This window comes from Synchiropus splendidus, chromosome 19 (assembly GCF_027744825.2).
Source record: "Synchiropus splendidus isolate RoL2022-P1 chromosome 19, RoL_Sspl_1.0, whole genome shotgun sequence".
Taxonomy (NCBI): Eukaryota; Metazoa; Chordata; class Actinopteri; order Syngnathiformes; family Callionymidae; genus Synchiropus; species Synchiropus splendidus.
The window spans coordinates 3109345-3131951 of NC_071352.1; the positions used below are offsets into that span (position 1 = coordinate 3109345).

Sequence of the window (22607 nt, forward strand, 5' to 3'; positions counted from 1 at the left end):
GAGATCTTGCTGGATGGAAATATATCGGCTCAAACTGACCGCCTCCAAGGAACGAGTACCTCGAGAGGACAAAATGTTCATTTAATCCGTCGACCTGTTCTGAATGAGTCATCCAGTCATCAGGAGAGGTTTTATTAAATGCACAAAAATGTGAACATTTTCCACAAAATCATAAATATTCCCCCGAGCTGAAGTTACAACCTCATTCCCCAAATCTAGATCATTAGACTTTTAAAATCATGTCACACTTGAAACAAACCATCGACTTCTTTCATTTATAATTCATAGAAAAAAAACTTGCCCAACGCACTATTTACATCTTTAAAAAAAAATGCTCGTCACAAGTGAAAGAACCTGATGGCAAAAACACGTGTTGTAGGCGGGATGTTGGATTCATGCAACTAAATCAACAGCGGGACTGGTGAGCAAACAAAGCTTTGACTGAGTGAAGAGAATTTCAGGAAACGTGGACTCCGTCATTAGCGGATCAAATCAGGGCTCACAGAAAATAGCCAGGATGGATGAGTGGGGTTAAAAGTCATGTTTTAAAAAGAAAAAAAAACACAAAGGTTTCAGACAGTAAGACGTTGACAGAGGAGGATCAGTCGACGGGGTCGGATCTTTTGATCAGTTACATGGAATTGATTGTTCAGTGCGAGGAGTGACAACTGGGTCCCGCCAGGTCTTCCTTTGGACCAGTCCACCACACGTAGGAGCCATTGTAACAGTCCTAGAAGATTTAAAAAGCAAATCGAACAGGTGCAGACAGAGTCACGCACCAGAGCAAACTCGCAAGCATCGGAAGCTAAAATGTGACGACCGTTTCTGCACTGAAAATAAAACGCTTCTGTCAGTGATGAAGCCGAAGGCGGATACGCCTGTCCTTCACCAGCGGCTCTCCGCTCAGCTGCCCACACCCTACTGCTCTGTCGAAGCCCAGTGTCACAGACGCTCCGGGGTAGAGCTGAAATAGAAGTGATCACAGACACCGATGGCAGCATGAGTGTCTGGAGGAAGGGATCCAGGTAAAACATGCCTCAGACGCGGATGGACGACAGGACAAAATGAAGCAGTGAAGCAGAAGAACCAGTGACTGAGGAAACAGACGGAAGCAGACTGCATTTAAGGCTTGATACAGTTCAACTCCCTCCACAGACGAGATGGAACCATCGAGCACGGAGGTGTCAGGCAAACCTGCCCTCAAAAAGCAAACAAATAAATAACTATTCAGGATAAAGCTGAGGGACGACTAGAATCACGACAGTTAAGGCAATGCAGTGGCGCGCTCACTGGCTCCCTCCGGAGGGTATCACTGGAAATTAAATATCAGAGAGAAGGGGCTCATGTTAGAAAAGGAGAGTCTTCCATCAGACAGGTGCAGAGCCACGCGGCGCCAGCAGGGGACGACCCCAGCAGGCCGTCCACACATGCTAGCAGTGCCACTGGCTGGAGGAAAGACAGGAAACTAAGGTGGAGGATATAAAAAAAAAAAAAAAAAAAAAAAAAAAAAGCTCATCGTGTTCGGCAGGAGCGACGGGGGGGGGGGGGTCCAGCAGCAGCTCTAATGAATGTAGGCCCGGTACACGGCAGAAATGTCATTGTCAGACTGGTCCAGTGCCTTGGCCCGCTTGTAGACCTGCGCAAACACACCACACCGTCAGCCACGGACCTGCGAGTGGAGAGGTCGACGCAAACAGTACCTCATTGGCCGCAGCCGCCATCGGGGTTGGGTGGTTGGCCGAGTCACCCATGGAGATGGCAAGTCTCAGGTCCTTCTGGATGTGTTTTAAATAGTAGTCTGGTTTGAAGTTGCCCTGTAGGATGTCTGCAGAGGGGCAGAGCAGTGGTTACCAACAAACACCAAAGGACCTGCACCGCACCATCTGGACCGCGTCGCTGAGATATAGCACATGACATCACACAGATCAGCTTTCGGGCACCAGACCAGCAGAATATTCCACTTTCATGTCACTATACTGAGAGAGTGTAGCTGTAAAGTGTTGGAGACGCAGGTTCACTGTAGAGGAGCGTCAGTTTGGGATGCGAGTGAATCACTCATCACCCGTCAGCAGGCCACAGGAGTCTGTCCTCTGTCTGTGTGAAGTGGTCACTACAGCAGGCTCCTGGTGGCCTGTCGCCACTCTGGCACACAGAGGGCTCATTCCTGCTTCAAGTTCAGCAACTCCCGAACGTCACTCACTTTGGCATTTCTGGTCCACAAAGGTGCTGGCCATCTGACCCTGACTCAGGATGTCGAGGAAGGTCTGCTGTGATTGGCCCGTGGCCTGGGCCAGGGTGAGGCCCTCGGCTATCGTGGCCATGAAGCTTCCCTGCACCATGTTGAGGATCAGCATCATCCGAGCGGCGTTCCCAGCCTCACCTGCAACAGCAAGACGCTCGGTCAGACGCTGGCCGAGAGCTGCCATGTTAAGACAGAGGAGGGCACACTCATCACTGACCCAGGAAGAAGGAGGTCTTGCCCATGGCCTGGAAGCAGCTGCTGCAGTCCTCATACACCGTCCTGTCCCCGGCAGCCACGATGACCAGCATGCCGTCATTGGAGAGCTGCTGACTCCCAGCCACGGGGGCCTCCAGGAAGCGACCCCCTCGCGACGTGATGACCTGGGGTGCAGCCAATGACTTGGTTGAGTGGGATCTAGCGACACCAGAGAGGCTGGGTATCAGACCTGAGAGAGCTCCGTGATGGTCTCCGGGTCCACAGTGGACATCTCCACGTAGCACTTCCCGGGCCGGATGCCCTGCAGGACGCCGCTGGGGCCCAGCACCAGCTGAAGAGCAGAGCAGCACGTGGTTGTTTGCCTCACACTGTGCAGCAGAGCGAGTGAGCACTTACGTCTCTGGCAGCCTTTGGATCTGACACGCAGGAGAATGTGATGTCACACATGGAAGCCACCTCAGCAGGGGTCCGGCCTAACCGAGCGCCTTCCTGGATGAAAAGGTCACACTGGAGAGGAGCACGAGAAGCTGTTAGCTGCCGGAGCATCGAGGCTATACACAGTCCAGCTATGGACATACATGCTGGACATGCAGGTCATTTCAACAGGAGCCAAACTTGACTCCCAGTCACGGAGAAAACCAGACACACAGACTGTAACTGGATTATTTGGAACTGGTACCTTTTCCGCTGTGCGGTTCCACACGGTGACCACATGGCCCATTTTCAGGAGGTTGGACACCACGCCGCTGCCCATGAGCCCTAGACCCAGGAAGCCTATCCTGTGAGGCAACACACACACATGCGCACACAGGTGAGCGAAGTGAAGAGTTTGAGTGTGACTTCTGTGTTGGGTCAGACGTTCACTCCTGCTGTTGGTCACAGGCTCAGAGCATCATTAGATACAAGTCCTGTCAACACACATCGAGAGCATCTCTCTGGACGACTGGCTTGTGATGCAGTTCAACCATTCCACTGACGCACATCAGTGACGCCGAATCATCACTGATCAAGTCTAGTATGGAGTGTGGCCACTCAAGGGTCCAGCTTCACCGATACATTACGGATGACATCCCATAATAAACAGGATAGGAAGCTCAAGTGTTTCACTGCAGCCATGTTGCAGACGCGTGACGTGTCGGGTCTCCTCTGTCCAAACCTTTTATCTGTGGGTGTGATGCTGCCGTTGATGGCTGTGCTGTCTGCCGCCTGGATGGACGTTGACCCCGTGTCCTGCAGAGCACAAACACAAGAAGCTCACAGACACAGCACTTCCATGATGGCGACAGACAGTCCGGGAATCCCTGCACCTCTTCAATGATCTTCAAGCGTTTGCTGATGGGCTCCACTGTCGAGGCCTGCGAGGAGGCGGAGCAACATCACTGCCATGACTCTGGAACGTTGGCCGAGCAGCCGCTTACCTTCTCTGACTGGCTGAGTAGGAAGTGATGAAAATGTGGGTCGTCTTTCACAACCTGACGATGACAGAAGCAACTTCAGCTGGAGACTTCCAGACACACTGCATTCTCAATACCGAACTAGTCACTTTCTTACAAAGGAAATCCCTCCGTGGTAGTGACATCACTGGGGTGGGAAGGTTATTCAGCACCACAAGGTATCGGTCAGTAAGGAACCAGTGAGGTGAAGCAGCAGAAGCAGAAGTCGACTGACAACAGGCTGGGAACATGCTGACACTACCCACCCACGTGCCACACCACAAGCTAACAATACACACTACACACAGTAACAACAAGCAACTGAGGGGCTCCTTGTTGTTCAGAAAAAACCCTTGACCAAGTTGCAACCCAGTTAAAGCCTTGTTAAAGACCCTGAGCAGACATGACCTCAGCAATCAGCTCCAGTAGTCCAGTCAGGTGCATGAATACAGCACACACTGCGGGGACGTCGACAGGACTTATTCTGGCCCAATACACTTCTGAGTTCTCTCCTCTACATCTCTCTGAAGCTTTGAGTCAGTTCTCAGTCAAGAGCTAGTCAACAGAGTGCTGAGGTAGCAGGCGGATGACCACATGACTTCCATGGTAGAAGGGTCCACCTCAGAAGGAAACACCGAACAACCAGACTAGGTGCTAAAGAGGCAGCAGCAGAGGGTCAGAGGGAAAGTAGCGGGACGTCAGAGGTGAAGAGCAGCAAGGCAAGACAGGCTTGGTGGGGGAAGGGGGGTTCACCTACACTGCTTTCCCATTTGAATGCAGAGCCGGGTCCTGGCCCAAGCCTCTCCAGAGCTGACGGCTCAGGGTCAGAATCTGTTAAGTCCTTCAAGGGGGAGAGAGACACTTAATCACTGCCGAGAGCATGACAGTCGTGGTTTGGTTCAGCTGCGTGATACAGTCTTGCCTCTACATGAAGAGAACATCCACTCAGGGACAAACACAACATATCTGACTGGTGGGACAACGGTGACAAACACTGTTGTTAACATGTCGGTGTCAGAGTAAGCTCGCACCTACAGATGTGATGCATTTTAAACTTTCACCTGAACACGTGTGTGTGTGTGTGTGTGTGTGTGTGTGTGTGTGTGTGTGTGTGTGTGTGTGTCACTCAACTCAATTATAGGATGACCCACAGCATCACTCTGCAAAAGAGCTCTAGTTTTACCTTCTAATTTCACTCGTCTATTGTGCTGCCATTGGTTGGTATGGATTTTGAGGCTCTGAAACATTGAGTCTGTTGGTGGACAAGTGTCAGTATTCTGCTTACAGAACATTTCTCTCATCTTTTCCATGGTTTTAACCACACTAGATGACCGGGTGGAGCCATCATGCAAAGCCGTCTCTTGACAAACTGTGAGGGAACATGTGGAGGCTGTAGAATCTGGTGTGGAGACTGTTCACCAACCTTCTCGGAGGGGTCCTTCAAGGCGCTGAGGTCCTCATCGTCCTCATCCAATATCTTCAGTGGCTTATTCGGTTTCTTTCCCTTTGACTCTCCTTTGCTGTCAGAGTTCTGTGGGAGATAATGTCATCAGTCTGCTATTCGCAGAGGCAGATCACGGTCCAGAGGGTCGTGTGAGCGTTGTGTACTAAATAAGCAAATACAAGCGTCAGGACAATCTTTGCAATACATTTTAATGTTTACACAGGATCCAAATGCCTTCTGAACATTTCAAACTGTTATTCTGAGGAACACATCTCAGTGAATGCAGTGAATGCTCTAACCAAAACACACAGTCAACAGGCTCAAGGCCAGGAGCGCCTCTGGACAGCCATGTTTGAGGCAGCCCACTGGCTCAGTGGGGCATTTTCAGAAAGAGCTGTGTCGGAACTGCCTCACCTGTTCTTTTCCCTTAGCTTTCTTGAGGAATTCCTCCACAGCGTCCACCGCCTGCTGGAAACGCTTGCCCTTGTTTATCTTGATCATCTCGTCTTTGTGGGCATGGTAGGGCTTCAGCTGTTCCACTTTGATCCAGGCACTGAAACACAAGCGCGGTCACTACTGGGCACAGGTCAGGACGAGCCAAAGCAGCTGACATACTGGTCTTCTGTTCCAAAGAATTTCACAAAATGGCATTTTTTGCCCCTCGGCTTCTTCAGGTCCTTGGGCGGACTGACGATCTGTAATAACACCAGGAGTATCCAGGTGAGATTAATGACATCACCATTGCTCTGATCGAACGTGAGGGGGTTGTTTACCTTTCCTGGCCAGGGTGGATACCGACCAAGCTTGCCCCTGAAAAAAGACAGAAAAACAACAACCATGACATTGAGATTAGGACGAGACCCTTGTGATCAGCCTCGTATTCACAGCGACAACCTACGATCCAGATCAGTAAACAAGCGACTGAATAGTTCCACTGGCGTCTCATCCCAGATCTGAACATATGGCTCGCTGCCTCCGAGCAGACGACCCTGAGCTGACCCTCTTTCACGAGAGGCTGGTTTTGGTTTTTACCGGACTTCAGAAACCTGTGCGACCGAGCTGCTTCGACTTGTGACAGCAGTTGGTCCAAGTCAGTACCGTTAAACGTTTCTCACCACAAACACTTGCCCTCGGGCGGTTGGGCTGGAGAAAGATAAGCGCGCAGACACGAAACGATATGAAAGAAACGCGCAGCAGAAAAGTTAACACGGAAGACGAAAAAAGCGTCAGACATCCGCTAAAGCTAACGACCTGCTAGCTCCACTCACACAGCAACATTCCGCCTTGCGATTCAACGATGAGCTCTTTTCAGTCGGATCGAGACTTGCATTTGCACAAACTATAAAACTCATTCATCTAGGGCAACAAGATTCACCAGTGGCCGCGAACTCGTTGCTGACGGCGGATGTCGACGGAGTCAGCGACGGCTAGCAGTTTGTTTGGGACGCATTCGACTTAGTCCAGCGACCGCTGAGGAAAATAGCGGAGATATATAAAACTCTATCTCGGCTCCAGGCTACTGTGATCTAATAAACACACACAAAGGGGATAGAATGAATTCCTTTTGGTTTGAAACGCCAACTTACCACACTAGGTCCCCGATTCTTAGATGCACCGTCGCCATCTTGTAACTTTAATAAAAACGTCGCACGACAGAACGAGGGGTAGACAACACACACCCACTTGTCACGTGACAGCGTAAACTCCGCCCCATGGTGTTCGCTTATCATTTTTTAAAATTATTTTTTTCTCATCTTAAGATATTTACTGGATTGATATAGACTTGACCAGTGATCAGGCGTCACTGATGTGCGTCAGTGGCATGGTTGATCTTCACATCTTTTATCTCAACTATCTATGGATTTTATTGTTGGTACATTTGTACAAGATTATTGCATGTTTGTTGTTGTTTGGTGACAGATGGTTGTTGTCTCTTTTTACCTAAATTATCTCTCTATTTTGTTGTTGTTGTTGTTGTTGGCATTCAATATCAGGGATTACTGTGAAAGTGTTGAAAACAGAGACCCAATCACTTATGAGCACATATTAATTTTGAATTGTTTTGGGCTTCTTGGTCCATAGTCGACAGCCTCATGGTGCAAAGCAAGTCCAGTATTCTGGTCGATGGTGTGAGCTGGTGGATCGTAGATGTGGCAGACAAGGAGGGACCATGGCTGGGAAGAAAGTTGGATATCAGTAACATTAAGTTATCCTTTCTTTTAATTAAATTAAATTAAATTACCTGAATGTATATGCCATATATCTTCCCTCTAATATGTCAAGCTTCCTTGATGTCATCATAACCTATAATCCAATCTCTTTTTTGTGTCTGAAGAATGATCATGGAAAACTAGTTTCCAAAACAAAACAGCAGCCTTTGTTTTTGTTTCATTTTTTTATTGTTTTATGAGCAAACAAGAATACCTGCTGTGAAACCCCAAAATATAAATGAAACATCTCCCACCCAGGTGAATTTTTAATTTCACTGTGAATCAATCATATGTGCGTTTTACACCATCACACCCATTAAGCTCTGCCCAACCTCAGCATAACCACCTCCAAGGATGTGGAGTTTGGCAAATAAAGCAAATAAATATATAGTGCATTTGGAATTGGGAGTATAGAGCAAAATGATTCCAGTTCATCTCTCAATAGAATAAGTGTAAAAAAAAACCAAGCAAGCCAGTGGGAGCACTCTGGCAGGATGAAGAGAAAAGGGCGGAGCTTCTACTTCTTGCCCGACACCATAACACCAAACTCCTGGATGGAAATCTCTTTGGCTAAATACTGCTGAAGATGGTGATTGGTGATGTGCCCAAGGCGCAAGGCTTCTTCGATGGAGAACTTCTTCCCTGACTTTCTGTCGTGCAGCACAGAGGATTCCCCGGCCGGACCCTTCACTGAGATCTCCTCCCAATCGCACTCCTGGCTCTGCAGGTTGACAAACATCTTCCAGTCGATCAGGCCGAGCTTGTAGGCTTCCTCTGGCCGCATTTCTTTGCCAGTGTCTGGATCGATGACCACGATGGAGCGTCGCAGATGGCTTTCCCGCTGCTCCCTCTTGATTCTGACTGCGGCCAGGCTCTTCTGCAGCCGTTCGATTTCCACCTCCTTCTGGGTGGTGATGCCCCTGAGCTCGGCCAGTTCCTTCTGCAGTGAATCCAGCCTCAGCTCCAGGTTCTTCCCGTCCTCCCTGGGAGCGGACTCGGTGATGAGTCGGGTCTCTTTGCTGGTGATCTCGATCTCTGAGCGGAGCTTGCGGATCTCATTCTGCATTCTCTGGTTTTCTTGCTGCAGACGGTTGCTTTCGTCTCGGATGTAGTCCAGCTCCTTGAAGGACTTGGTGTTGGTGAACTCCATATCAGACAGCCTAGATGTCAGCGTGGTCAACTCCTGGTCCAGCTCTCGTCGCCTTCGTTTCTCCTCCTCCAGAGTCCTCTTCAGATTCTCGATCTCCAGCTCAGCCTCTGGGTCGCGCTCCACCTGCACCTTTTCGGTGCGGACCACCCGTTCCTTCACGTCCATCTTCTCCAGCGTGAGCTGCTGCTGGATCAGAGCGTTCAGCTCCTTCTCCAGCAGAGTGCGCTTGTGTTTCTCTTCATCCAGCTGGAGTCTGAGGATGGAGTGCTCCTTCTCCTGCTGTGGGTCCTGCTGCAGGACGACCTTCTGCTTCACGGTCACCTTTTCACGGTTCTCCTTGTCCCGGAGCTCCAGCTCGTTGAGTCGGACCCGAAGCCTTTGAATCTCCAGTTCGGCCTCCCTCCTGGATCTACGCTCTCTTTCCACCTCCTCCATCTGCAGGTCCAGATCGGCCCTCTGCCTCTGCAGCTGATAGAGCTCAGCTTTCAGGATGTCCTTCTGTTTCTGCTCATTGTTGATGTTGTGTAAGAAGGTGTCACACTCCGACTTGAGGATGGCGTCCTCTTCCACCTTCACCACCTCCTGCTGAACGACCTTCTCTCGGACCTGTGACAGATCAGTCTTCTTCAGTCGGATCTTCTCCTCCTGATCTGACTGGTCTCTTTCCAGGTCAAGGCGTTTCTTCTGCTCATCGGCCAATTTCCTCTTAAGAGTTTCGATTTCCTCTTTGGTTTTGGGGTCTTCTCTGTACTGGACCACTTCATTGACCACCTCTTTGGTCTGCACCTGAGGCTTGGTGTCCTTCCATCTCTGAATTTCATCCCGCAACTGCCGAATCTCCATCTCCGACTTCTCCGTTTGATGGGTTTTATCAACGATATCATTGCGAAGCCTCTCGAGCTCCCGCTCGGTCTGTGGGTCGGTCTTGTACTTGATGACCTCCTTTATGATCTCCTTCACCTCCACCTGGGGACCTCGGTTCTTCAGCATGGTCAGCTCATCCTGCAGGGACCTGAGCTGGAGTTCTGAGTCCCTGTAGCGCCTCTGGTGCTCCACCAATTCCAGTCTGAGATTGGCCACCTCGTTCTCAGCCTTGGGGTCTGGACGGACGATCTCACGCACTTTCTCCTGGATGACCACCTTCGACTTCTCCTCCTCAAGGCTGGCGATCTTCCTCTGCAGGTCATTCCTCTCTCGCTGAGATGATCGTCTTTTGGCTTTCTCGTCTTCAAACTGCCTCCGCAGGTTCTCAACCTCTCTTTCGAAGGCAACGTCCTTCTCCACCTTCACCACCTCCTTGATGGAAATCTTCTCTTCGGCCATTGATTTCTCCTTTTCCAGCCTGCGGTGCTTCTCTTGAAGAAAGAGCAGCTCATCCTCCAGCTGCTTTCTGCCGTCGGTTTCCTTCTGCTTCCTGTCCAGCATCACTCGGTACTCGGTCTCGAGTTTAGGATCGTTCTGGACTTTGATGACCTCCTCTTCCGTGATCACCTCCTGCTCCTTGTTCTTCTCCTCAGCCAGGACTGTCACCTGCTTCTGGATCTGGATCAGTTCGTTGTCCTTGATCAGTTTCTGCCTCCTCATCTCATCCAGCTCTTCCCTGAGATTGCGCACCTCCTCCTCCTGTCCTCGGTCCCTCTCAATACGGAGAACCTCCTTGACCGTGTACTGCTGGGCTCCTTCTTTGACCTCGGTCTCAAGACCCTGCAGCCTTAGCCTCAGAACTTCCAAGTCGTTCTCCAGGACGTGGGTGCTCCGGCGCTCCTCTGAGAGCTTCTGCTGGACCTTGTGCACTTCCTCATCCAGCTGGGGGTCTGGAACCTTTTTGATGAGCTCCTTCTTGACGATGGTGTCTTGCGGCTTCTGTCCTTCCAGGACGTAGATGTCGGTCTGAATGGTCTCAATTTCCTTCTCCAGCTGCTCTCTCCGACGAACTTCATCCTCCAACTGCTTCCTGATTCTCCAAGGTTCTTCTCCAGGAGCAGTGGCATGGACCGAGCTGACATTGGTGCTCTGGACCAGGGGGATCTCCGGTTGCTGTAGAACGAGAGCAACAGGTCAGTGATCCCATCCTTTCACAGAGAGCACGTGAGCTTGTCTTACCATGTTGAGAAGACTCTGGGCCAACTCCAGGCCCTGCATCCTCTGCTTATTCACGGCACTGACCTCTGTGAATTTAGCCCCGATGGCACCTTCCTGTGAACAAGTCATGCCGCTACCATTACACAAACCTGTCACCGTGGATCGTTTTGTTTTTAGGGCTGTCAATCAATTCAATTTTTGAATCTCAATTAATCGCGCTGAAGCTCAGTTGACTCGTGATCAATGGCAAATGAATCCCATATATTGTACCTGTTCTAATTGCAACTTAAAGGATGCTGTTCACAACAGCAGAGCGGCCAATAATGTTTCCTCATGCAAACATTTGTTGACTCCAACAAGGCAACTCCATAGAGAATGTGAGATTAAGTTGCCATTAATCGCGAGTTAACTCAGCTTTAGTGCAATTAACTGAGATTCAATTCATTTAATCTACTGTCCTCCCTAATTATTTCACAATTGAAACGTTTTTTTCTGGAATTCTCCAGCATTTCTCTGAGTATCACTCTGCAAATGAATGTTGACTCCAGTGATTTTCCAAAGGAGAAATCCGATCTCACCTCCGCCTTGACGACCTGGCCAGGTGACTCCAGTCGGCTCCTCTTAAATGTCTGGGGAACAATTCCATCCTCCATATCCAGGACGGTTCGGAACTTCTCTGTTTCATTCTCGTAATCCTGCAAACAGCCGGGTGAGGCCTCTCAACAGCCTGAGCAGTCACTGGACTCGTGGCTGGATGTCTTACCCTGATGGCCTGCTGGTACAGGTGGGCATGTTTGGAGACGCTGTTCAAGTCAGACTCCTTCTTGGTGATGTCAGACAGCAGGTTCTGTTCAGATGACATTCAGATGTTAGCACAAGTCATCACCCTGTCCATCCAGATGTGTGACAGCAGGCCAGGCTGGACCCTCACCTTCTGGTTCTTCAGCTTGGTCTCCACTTGCCTGGCATCGTCGGTCTCACGGGGCTCGTAGTTGGGCACTCGTGACAGCCAGGTGTTCAGGCTGTCATACTCTTTGCGGTAGTTGTTGTACGCCATCTTGGCCCGCTGCAGGCTCTGGGACCTACGGCAAGAGACGCCCTCAGCATCTGCAGCGCAGCTGTCTTGCAGCCCAGGCCTGGTTTCTTCCTACCTGGTGTCAATCTGCCTGTTGATGTTGCTGTAGCGCTTGCTGAGCTTCTGCACGTCCGCCTCCTGCCTCTCGATGTCGGGACAGTGTTCTTGGAACTTGTTGGCTAAGTTGTCGCAACTGTTCTTCGCCAGGCGCAAGTTCTGCTCCGTCTCTGTGACCACTGACCTCTTCGCTCTCAGGTCTGACGACATATCCTGACGGGACCAAACAGGGTCAAAGTTCATACAGCGATACTGACTTCTAAAGACGAAGACACATGTCAGGGACATAGACATCTTTTTGATGCAGAAATAAGCAATGAACCAAAACATTTGAACTTGTGACATGATGTGAATGTTCCTCACCCCGAGCTCCCGCTGAGTTTTCTCCAGAGAGGACATGTCGGCCGGCGCCACCTCCTCCCTTGCCAGCTTGCTCTCATAGTTGGAAATGTAGAGCTTGCCATTCTGAAGGGAAGTCTCCAGCTGGTTGGAATTCTTGAGTCTGAAACCACAAAGCATCTTTAGCTTGGGTTGCATTGGAAAATGCAAGCTTCTCGATCATGGAACTGAAGGTCGTACTTCTCCTGTGAGCACTGCAGCAGCTGCTCCAGCCGTTCGTACTTGTTGTTGGCTTCATCAATCTTGTTGTGAAGCTGAGGAGCACTGCCAGAGGAGGCGTTGGACGCCAGGAAGGTCTTGGCCTCCTGCACTTTCGCAGTCTTTTCTGGTTCAATTTTACTGACAGCAGCTGCAATGTCCTGCAAAAAAAACATTGACTTAGTGGAGGCAAGCCAGATCTAAGCTCAGTCTCTGAGTCTCAGTCTCACCCTCATGTCCTGCAGGCGATCCGCGCTGTCCTGCAGGGGCCTGGTCTGTTCCAGGGGAGGGCGCACTCGAGACTGAATGGCCTTCTCCTGCTTGTCCATGTCACCCACGACCTTGTCCAGACCTGCCATCAGCTGCCGACACTGCTGCTCTTGCTTGTCTCCTAGAAAACACAGTGGTTTCAGAACAAGCCACACGTTGAGTCACAAGTTCTTCTCAGTCAAGGTTGAGACTGTGTATCATTTCACCAGTTCCAGAGCCGCTGTCCCGCTTCAGCTCATCGAATCTCTTCTGCAGCGTGGCCTTGCTGCTCGCCATCTTCTGCTTGATGGACTTCTGCTGACTGGCCAAGCTGTGGGACAGACGGACAAGCGATGGTCAGCCTGAGGGCAAGCGTCCGGCCTGTGGGTCTGGCTGATCTCACTTGTCAGCGATGGCCACGGCGTCTGGGTTGGTGGGCGGGATCATGAAACACACGGCCGGAGCGGCGAATTTGCGTCCAGCTGCATCCTTCACATCCCACTTGGAGCCGTTGTTGCGAAGGAGAGTGTACTTTTCTCCACGCACAATCGAAGCCTGTGATGCATGACGGTTATTTCACGGAGGAACCGGCCCCAACCTGATGCTCTAAACAGACTGAATCATGATGTTTCATGAGGATGTTTCCTGCTCTCAGCTGATGTTGCCTGGAAGCTTGCAAGTCTTGTTTACACTTCGTTAAAATATGAGTGTTTTTGAATATGTAAGGAGTCTGGATTTTTTCCCATTTCATTCAAAGAAATATTCACCATATAATAGATATTGATTAAAGCTGGTTCAACAACGACAAAAAAACATCATGAAAATATAACAGTAATATCACAGTGTGATAAATTCTCATCACAATATTGTTGACTTCCTCATGCCAAGAACCAGATTAATATAAATATGCCTGAGGCATTTTTAGATATTTATTGGCATCAAATAACATCTCAGGTTACGAAACAAATATGAATAAAATATTATTAAAAATGGATAAAGAACAACAAGTAGATAGGAAAGGACCATGGGAGAGACTTGTTATGATTATTATTATAGACTTATTGTTAAAAGAATCTAAGTTATAATAACTGATTTTGCTCATCAGTGGGGGCAGGGCCTACAGCAGCATGTGTTTCTCCATGTGTTTACAATCGTCCTGGTCTGGCAGTGGATGCTCCAGGTGGGAGGCAGCTCACCTCATCTGTGTCAAATTCACACAGAGCTTCAACGGGCAGCAGCTTCTGGGGTGTCTCGCGACGGTACTGCAGCGGCAGGACCTGCAGGCTGCGCTTCTGCAGGGTCCTGACCCGCTCATCGATGCTGTCCATGGCTTTGGCCTGGTCCTGGACACACACACACAAACGGGCAGAAGTCAGCTGTGTCTACGGGAACCTACCACAGCTGAGGATGTGCCTCACGTCCAGGTCCCGGATCAGGCCCTCCGTTTGGTAGATGTCTTTGAAGTCAGGGTTGTACTTTTGGTTGATCTCTGTGTCCAGCCTCTTCAGCAAGTCCTGCGTGTCGCGAGCATCTTTGTGGAACTGCTCACAAACACACGTGGATGAGTGGACGACATGCAGCAGGCAAGAGTAACCAGCAGCAGGTCAGTGGGAGGCGCCACCTTGTGGTACTCGTCCATGTTTTTCAGGTGGTTCTCCTCGCAGATGAGCAGGTTCAGGTACTCCTTCCAGTCAGCGTGCACCGCCTCTGTGTGAGCCTGAGCAGCCCAGCAACACAAACGCACACGTCTCCGTCAGAAGAACAACCAAACCAAAGTTCACCTCACACCACCATAGATCGTTATATTCCACTGCATTTCCTCTTCAAATCAGCATATCTTCTAAGTCTAAACCATGAGGAGAAGGAAGGGCTGCTGCACCTCAATGACGTTCTTTCCCGGGTGATCCTGAGCGATCAGCTTCTCTCCATCCTCATTCAGCTTGGTGATGTTGGCTTCTTTGCTCTCCAGACACTTGCTGATAAAATTCTGTGGACAATTCAGAAGAGAAAAGATTCACTGTGACTCAGACACAGCAACAGACAATGTTAGTGTTCCAGTCCTTTATCAGTACATCTCCTCAGCAACATATTTAATGAACATTAAAAATGAATGTTGATTTGAATAAGTCGTTTTGGTTCACAACATCTCGTCTTTACTTGACAGGGCTTCCCCAGAAGAGACCTGTCTGAAGACAGATTCATGCTTTCACAGTGTCACATTTCATTGTCTGAACAGATGTGAAAGATGAACTCAAACTGCTGGGAGCTGCTGGTGTCACCGTGACAGCATGGGCGCTCCCACACCCACGTGACCCACTCAGACGCACCAGCTAGCTGTTCCTGCCACCGTTTGTCTGTATTCAAGATCACTTGAAAAGTTATGGACGTATTTGGCTGGAATTTACAGGTAATGTGTGAAATGGGAGGTTTTCCCTGTTGTTCCCTGTTGGGAAGGGCTTCGGATTAACAGGGTACGTGACTGATGTCGAGATGAACCATGGTTTCATGTCAACAAATGCTTGTATTTATGATGTTTATGATCAGGGAATGTTGGTTATACGATCAGGAATTTCATTTCATTATTTAGTTTGAAAACGTAATGGAAGTCGATTTGATGGAAATAGATTTTTTTTCGTTTTTGTTTTGTGAATAATTTTTGATTTATGTGTTTAAGTTGAAAATTGTGTGAAGCATGATGAGTTTTTTCATCATCATAATAATAAAAGGATTGGCTGCTCCCTCCATCGTGGCCTGGGCTCCACACTTTATTGGCCTCTCTGAGTGTTTTTGTATTACTTGGCATCATTGTTTCAAATGTGTTTTCTATTCCAACAGCAACAGGTGAACACATGCGTGTTCAGCCTCAGACGACACGTGTGGCCGATGCAGTACCTCGTAATGCCTCTGCCGTGTAGGGTAGTCCAGGTTGGTGTCGCTCCAGTCATAGTTGATCCTCTCCTCGGCCTGCTGGTCCATCCAGTACAGCTCATTGGTGCACTGCTGCATGTAGTCTCGCAGGCTCAGCAGGTGGCGCTGGCGGGCGGCGGAGTTAGCCTAGCAAAGCAGTAGCAGGGAGTCACAAAGAGCAGGGGTCTGCACTGTTCCTGGGACGGACGTGTTCGAGTGTCATGGCTCTGCTCTCATCACTGCTGGCTCGATGAGTGACACCACAGTCACAGGATCCACTGATCAGGTCGGCAAACAGCAGCCGCCGAAACAGTCGGCAAACAACCGCAGGCTCAGACAACACGTGTGTGTGTGTGTGTGTGTGTGTGTGTGTGCTTGACTTGTTGTTACCAGGAGTTTGCTGTACTTGTTCTGGAGGTCGCTGACGTACTCCTGCAGAGAAGAGACACGTTACAAGCAGCCACACTGAAGACAAAAACAGCTCATCGCTGCAGCCTTCTTTTTTTGAGTCGTCAAATTTCAATTCAAGCCCATGTGCAGGGAAGAGTCTGCGATCAGAAGGTCAGACAGTTAGTCCGCACTAATCTGTGAGTTTAGAATCCTGTTCAAGGCTTAACAAGGTCCGGAATGTCAGCCCTGGAGGTTGCTATCACACTGTCCAGACCACAGTGCTCCACCTGAGCTCAGGACAGCACCTCTAAACTTGGCTTGAACCTGTGTCCCTTCCTGGCAGATCACGCTCCACACAAAACTGGGATTATCTCATTCATTCACTACTTTTAATCCCTGCCTCCACTTTCCCTCCGTCCAGCCCTCTGACTGCTCCTGGTCATCAATCCACCACGGCTGCTTTTGGAGCGTGAGAGGGAAGCAGAGTTCCCTTGGAAAACCCCTGGAAGCACAGGGAGCTGACGCTCGCTCAGCAAAATCCTGCCACAGTTTGATTCACAAAATGCGGTAGGTTAAAGAGTGGTTTGTGTGCAGAGAAACGGAGGGAAAGGTGGGAACAGGCAATACTGAAGCGAGACAATGAAATTAAAAACAGAAAAGGTGGAGCAAAACATCCAGCTCTGCTGGGGTTTTTTTTAAAGGTTGTGACACTCCTGTATTAGCAGGGATGTAGTCCACCTCACTCTACTATGGCTCAGGGAGCCATAGATAAACAGCTTATTCATGGTGTATTAGCCAGAGATTAATGACTGTCCAGTGCTGATATGTGTCTAGTGAAGTCGGACTATCAAACGGCACCATGATAACTGAGCCTGGATGGTGATGAGGCACCAGGGTCCATCTGAAGGCTTGTGTCTCGCTCACCTTGTCTCCGCTGGCAGACAGATGCGGAGCCAGAGCCTCCACCTCACTGTGGAAGATGTTGTGCTGCTCCACCTCGTTCTCCACCGATGGAAGGTCTTGCCCAAAGCCTTTGCCGTCCAGGGCGTTCTGGAGACCAAACATGAGGGTTATGGTCCTGTGAGCACATGACCAGGTCCTGCTTGTGCTAACGTTTCTGACTGTACTAAAGAGCATCAGATGACAAAGGAGCGTTGAAGAGAAACTGCTCAAGTGGGACGTGTGTTTGGGCTCTGTACCATTTTCTCCGACATCATGTTGTCCCAGTTGACAGTGGGGACACCCTCAGTGCGGCTCAGGTGGTAGATGCGTTCCTGGTCCTCCTTCAGCTTCATCACTCTCTCGCGCAGCTGCTTCATGCTGAAGTGCAGAACACACGCAGGAACCGTGATCGTCACTCAGATTCAGGAAGCCGTGACTCATTGGTTCCAGGTTCTCACTCACTCCTGCTCGATCATCTCGGCCTGAGGATGCTGCAGCAGCTTGGCGTTGGCTGCATCTTCGTCAAGGCTGTTCAGCAGTTCCAGAGAGTTGAGGATCCTCTTGTTGGTGTCGTCCTGGTACAGCGGCTGCTTGCCCTCATTGATCTTGGCCACATCCTGAGTGAGACAAGCGTCAGAAGGTGAGGGAGGAGCAAGAGCTGCCCTGGTCCGGGGGCCATTCCTCACTGACCTTGTTGAGGTTCTGCTCAATGTCGTAGATGGCCTTCTCCACTTTATCTGCATTCTTCTGCAGCTTCTCTATGAGAGCGCCCAGCTCTGTGGAGGAAGCCCTGCAGGGAGAAGCAGCTGAGTCAATCCATTTCTGCTGTGATGTGCTGGAGCTCACGCTTCATGAGGCAAAGTCAGTCCCACTAGGTGGCACTCTCCGATCCAAACAACATGTCACCCACACCTCCCCTCATTTTTCAACCAAGGGCGCCCCCTACTGAGCTCTGGAAATGAGGCAGCTGTTTCGTGAAGCCTCAGCCCACCACTACTGCTGGATCCAAGACCAACTTCACACTTAAAACCAAAAACACTCTTGGTTCAAGTCTCTTGGTTCAATTAAAAACTCTTTTTTAAAACATTTAAAAAAACCATTTACTTCAAAGACACACGTGCTGATGTGAAAATGGATGGGAAGGTCATGCTACTAGCAGAAACCAGATGTAAGAAAAGTGACCTCCAGTTAATCATGTTTTCACCTCATTCAAAGTGAGCAAAGTACTTAAAGATGAACTTTGGCTGGTACTTTATTGATAAGTGGCAGTGTGATAAAGGTGAGCAGTACATCACTGCAGCACCGTTTCACTTGACCCCGCAGCTATAAACAATTCCACAATCCTGAAGACAAAGTGCTTTATGACAGATGAAGTCACTGAACAAGCATTGGAATCATGTTATAATCATTTTAATGTCTTTTAGTGTCTTTACTGAAACACTTGCTGAGGAATTGAAGCAGCTCTTTCACTGCGCTTGGCTCATTCCAGCGCCATGCTAACGCTAACTAGCATGAGAGAGCGGGTGTTCTGGCAGGAAACCAGAGCTTCGTGCTGCTGCCTGTTCTTGTGCTGCGTGGAGCTGAGATCCAAGATTCGCTGGACTGAAGGGAAGTTGTCTCCCTGCTTTCCTGTGCCCAGAGGTGACGGGTGTTTTCTAGAGCAGCTCAGAGGAATGACAGTCTGCAGAAAGAATCGAGGTGCCGAGAGGCATGACAGGAAAAACATCCAGGAAAAACCATTAGCGGTGAAGCACTCGGAGAGCGCAGACCTCTGCCAAGCAGCCTGTTCAAAGCTCAGTCCGGAGCCATGGTTTGTCGCAGCATGCTGGGAGTGCCGCTGCATTCAAGTCGTGACAGAACATCTGAGCTCCTGACTCGGCCACTGACGTCTCCTTAGCAACGGCAAAACAATGAGGATTCAACAACATTGATGCTGGATGTTCTAATGCAGTTGAAGTCCATGACTATCGTATCGTGAAGAGGAATGCACACACAGGTTACGACTCAAGCAGGATTTCAACCCACAACCATCAGTGTCCAGAGATATCCAGAGACTTCTCAGAAGCTAGTGGACCTCCCTGCAATATCAGCGCATCCACACCCTCCACAGCGGTTACATAATCTGGGCTCCGGAGCCCTGGACAGCCCTCGTCTCTCCACAAGCAGAGCTTTGATATAAAACAATGTGAGAAGCGAGTCCCGACGGGTCCCTCATGATTGTTTGACACCCGGCCATGAGGAAGAAGAAGAAGAAGCGCTGCAGGGCTGATTCTGCAGCTCAAACACGACGGGTTCAGACCAACAGGTCCTTGTGTAAGCAAGCAGAGCAGCCCTTGATCCACCACTGCTTCACATGCAATCACGGATGACAGGAGTGGCAATTACGAGAAACAGCCGGAGGGTGGGGGCATCAAGGGGGGCGTGGAGGGGCGAGGAACGCACAAGCACTCTCAAATGAGTGGCTTCTCCTGGTAGACTGGTGGTTTCTACAGGGCACAGACCCAGCCAAAGTCCACCCGTCATACTTCATATTGTTTGTGTCTCAAAGCAGTCTGGGATGCATTTAGGCTGAAGGAGACCCAGATGAATGGAATATCTAATAGTCAGTCTGGATCCTTTTATCTGAATATGGTTCACCTCTGCACTGCAGAGGTAAGAAAACCCTCGTCAGAAACCCACTCCCCTCACTCTGAGGAGTCCGTTATTTATTGTTGTTGCTCCAGAGGAGCATGTTGCTACTCAACATCTTTATCATATTTGTGTCCAGTTATGTTTGATTCCATGTAAAGAAATCCAGGAACAACTTAAGGTCTCATCAATAATGCATCACTAATACATTCATACATAAGGCTTCATAGGAGATATTAGGAATGTTCATAACCATGCTTATAAACCAGCATAAATTGGGGATTCAACTTATACTCAACCCTAACCACATATTATGAGAAATAAAACGCTATTCTTTGTCATTCTGCACCTTATAATACTTGTTATAAGTTGTTAAACTTGACTATGAACATTCATAACGTTTTCTATGAGGCCAGAGAAATGCACTCCGGTGTGTTATGAACGCAGAAGCGAAGTATTATCAACTAGACCTTTCAGTAAAGTACAGTCTGATCTGAAGGTCTGCTGCGTTGTTTCTGGGAAGACACTGGCACTAGCATCGCAGAAGTTTCCATGGTTTTTAATCAGAACCAGAGAGCTCCAGGAGTGAAGTCATGGTGGGTGTGGAGAGCTTGTGTCCTGCTCTCAGGCCACGTGCTTTACGTTAGACTCTTAGATCATTCCATACACCTCTCACTCCCCTCTGCAGCTCCACTTCCTTCACATTTCTGTCGTCCTCAACAATACATAAGGTGCAGCATGAGGCGGTGTGGTTGGGTGGAGCTGCATGACTGACATTCCAGCGCTTATCACGGTGGTATTGTGAGCACAATCACCACTCATCCCATCATGATTGATGAGGGCAAACTGAAGCCCATGATCTAATAACAATTCCCCAAGCATCCAACATTAAGAAAGGTGGTTGCACAGAGGACACGTTTTAAACTGTGTGAGAGAATACTTGATCTTATTTTGTTGTTAACTCAAAAAATGAAATATCCTGAATCAAAATTAAACAATAACATGCTCCTGAAAGATTATGGACATAATATAATCGTCAAGAGCTCATCATAAATGTATTTATCAAGACATTTTAATATCTACGAGCTCGCAAACATCACAGGTCAAGACAAACTGATAAGCCGTCAGGTGAGTGGGCTGCTACCTGGAACACAAGGGTGAGGCTTCTCAATCGCTCCCAGACTTATCGAACCGGTTACAACAACATAACTACACAGCCGCACCCTCGCTGAATTGACACCCATATGTCACTAAGTCATGTGCATGTTCCCGTCTCCCTGCGCTTCCAGCACAGGTTTAATGTGTTGGAATTCAAGCAAAGAGTCTTGTATTTAACCTCACATCTGACACCCTCAGGCACAGAAACGCCGTCAGGGAACCATTCAGAAGATGATAAATGTACATGAAGAATTATGGCACGATTGTTGCGTGATGCACCGTAATGACACAAGACAGTTGTATAAACACGCACATATATGGGTTATCAATTCTATTGCTTAAATTTATTTGATGGTTACAAACGTTTCATGTTTTACTCCACGAGAATGACGCATAAATAATGGTTCCGACGATTTGCGCTTCCACTAAACGCATCATGAAGTGCGCTAAACATAAACTTATAGGCGTGAATAACCACTTACGTTGACTTTGGGTTCGTGATCACCGTCGACTTGCTTTTCTTCTTCAACATGGTGACAGTCAGCTGTCAGCAGCCGCCGATCCAACAACAATCCCGAGCGATCGCAGGAGAAACTCGGACGTGCGTCCTCCACTTCCCTCGAGCTTTCGTGAGTGGAGACGTGAGCGTGAGCTTTACACCAAGCTTTGAATGAGTCACTCCCACACGCTCGGAACCATCGGTACTGGGCTCATCACCTGGATAGACTCACTTTTAGACCGCGGCTCTCACTCGTCCACCTGTCAGCCAGCAGCGCGGAGACCACGCCCCCTTCCGCCCACCTTTCCACACGCTCCGATGGAGGAGTATCGCTTACTAATCTGCTCCCGAACCCCCCTGTGGGCTGAGCTTGAGTTCGAAAAGGGAAATGTTCCGTGACTCGTGATGTTTTCAGGGTGGAACTGTTGCGTATTCAGATCGTTATTTGGTTAAAATCGAGTACAAAAATCCATGAAATAACAAGTACACACCCTCATTAGTCTGAGCGTGCGCGTGCGCGTATTTGTGTGTGTGTATCCAAGGGCGGATGAGTCTGCGTGGAGGGTGTGTGACAGCAGGACTACTCCAGCTGAACCAGTCCAACCAGACCTTTGGAGAAGGTGTGAGAGTGTGTGTGTGTGTGTGTGTGTGAGAGAGAGAGAGAGAGAGAGAGAGAGTGTGTGTCTGTGTGTGAGCCTCAGTTTATGGGTTCAAACTTCAAAATATCTGGGTGACTATAACTCGGCTCCAGTTTGGTTCAGAGTCCTGGTTCAGATGAGCCATATGACTAGGGGGAAGCTGGGGAAAGGGTGATGACCAGGAGAGGTCCCCACAAGTGTAGAGAGACCAGTCCGTGTGTGTTTAAAAGCCCCAGGTGTGAAACAATAACACTGTCTTTCCTCAGAAGCTCCAACTAAACCAGAAGATTCCTTCAGCAGATGTAAACATGTCAACAAGATGTGTATTTGTTTTATTGACTAAGGTTGGATTACTCTCATCGTCATGGTAACAGTTAAGACCCCAAATGATCTGCATGATGTTTGGTTGTCCTCACAGTCCGGGTCTGGAAAGATGTCGATAATAAAAAGTAATTGGAATGGTGCTATACGCCCTGGGCAACCAATCAGATTCTTCGATGAATCTCAGCCGCATTTTTTCCCTGCTTCTCTTCCACGTCACTGCAACACATTGTTGCACGGCATGTCGGGGCAACAGCAGCCTGGATGGACGTGTCAAGCTCGTGATGATCAGGGAGAAGGTTCAGGTTTGATGGTGACCATCCTGCATGTGGTCATGTGATCTACAGGCATCAGCATCAGGGAGCAGCG

The 22607-nt window shown here is 49.2% G+C and overlaps 2 protein-coding genes across 3 annotated transcripts; both read right to left on the minus strand.

Annotated features, from left to right (window-relative positions):
* Positions 1–116: 116 nt before the first annotated feature.
* glyr1 (glyoxylate reductase 1 homolog (Arabidopsis)) lies at positions 117–7021 on the minus strand. Of its 2 annotated transcripts, XM_053851440.1 has the most exons (16): positions 6922–7021; positions 6109–6145; positions 5951–6030; positions 5750–5888; positions 5315–5422; positions 4649–4732; positions 3877–3930; positions 3766–3813; positions 3615–3688; positions 3138–3237; positions 2855–2965; positions 2688–2789; positions 2460–2622; positions 2201–2380; positions 1701–1825; positions 117–1636 (listed from the first exon to the last, which is right to left on the minus strand). In XM_053851440.1, the coding sequence occupies exons 1-16, from the start codon at positions 6957–6959 to the stop codon at positions 1562–1564; spliced, it is 1518 nt and encodes a 505-aa protein (XP_053707415.1). In that variant the 5' UTR covers positions 6960–7021; the 3' UTR covers positions 117–1561. The 2 variants fall into 2 exon arrangements, with proteins under 2 accessions (XP_053707415.1, XP_053707416.1); XM_053851441.1 differs by lacking the exon at positions 4649–4732.
* Positions 7022–7732: 711 nt separating this feature from the next.
* ppl (periplakin) lies at positions 7733–21534 on the minus strand. The gene is made up of 22 exons (XM_053852667.1): positions 21263–21534; positions 17685–17784; positions 17457–17611; positions 17252–17372; positions 16977–17102; positions 16053–16094; positions 15648–15809; positions 14635–14742; positions 14377–14472; positions 14174–14296; positions 13952–14098; positions 13159–13310; positions 12983–13086; positions 12737–12897; positions 12489–12667; positions 12273–12411; positions 11929–12122; positions 11709–11859; positions 11541–11624; positions 11356–11472; positions 10799–10891; positions 7733–10732 (listed from the first exon to the last, which is right to left on the minus strand). The coding sequence occupies exons 1-22, from the start codon at positions 21310–21312 to the stop codon at positions 8063–8065; spliced, it is 5274 nt and encodes a 1757-aa protein (XP_053708642.1). The 5' UTR covers positions 21313–21534; the 3' UTR covers positions 7733–8062.
* Positions 21535–22607: the final 1073 nt, after the last annotated feature.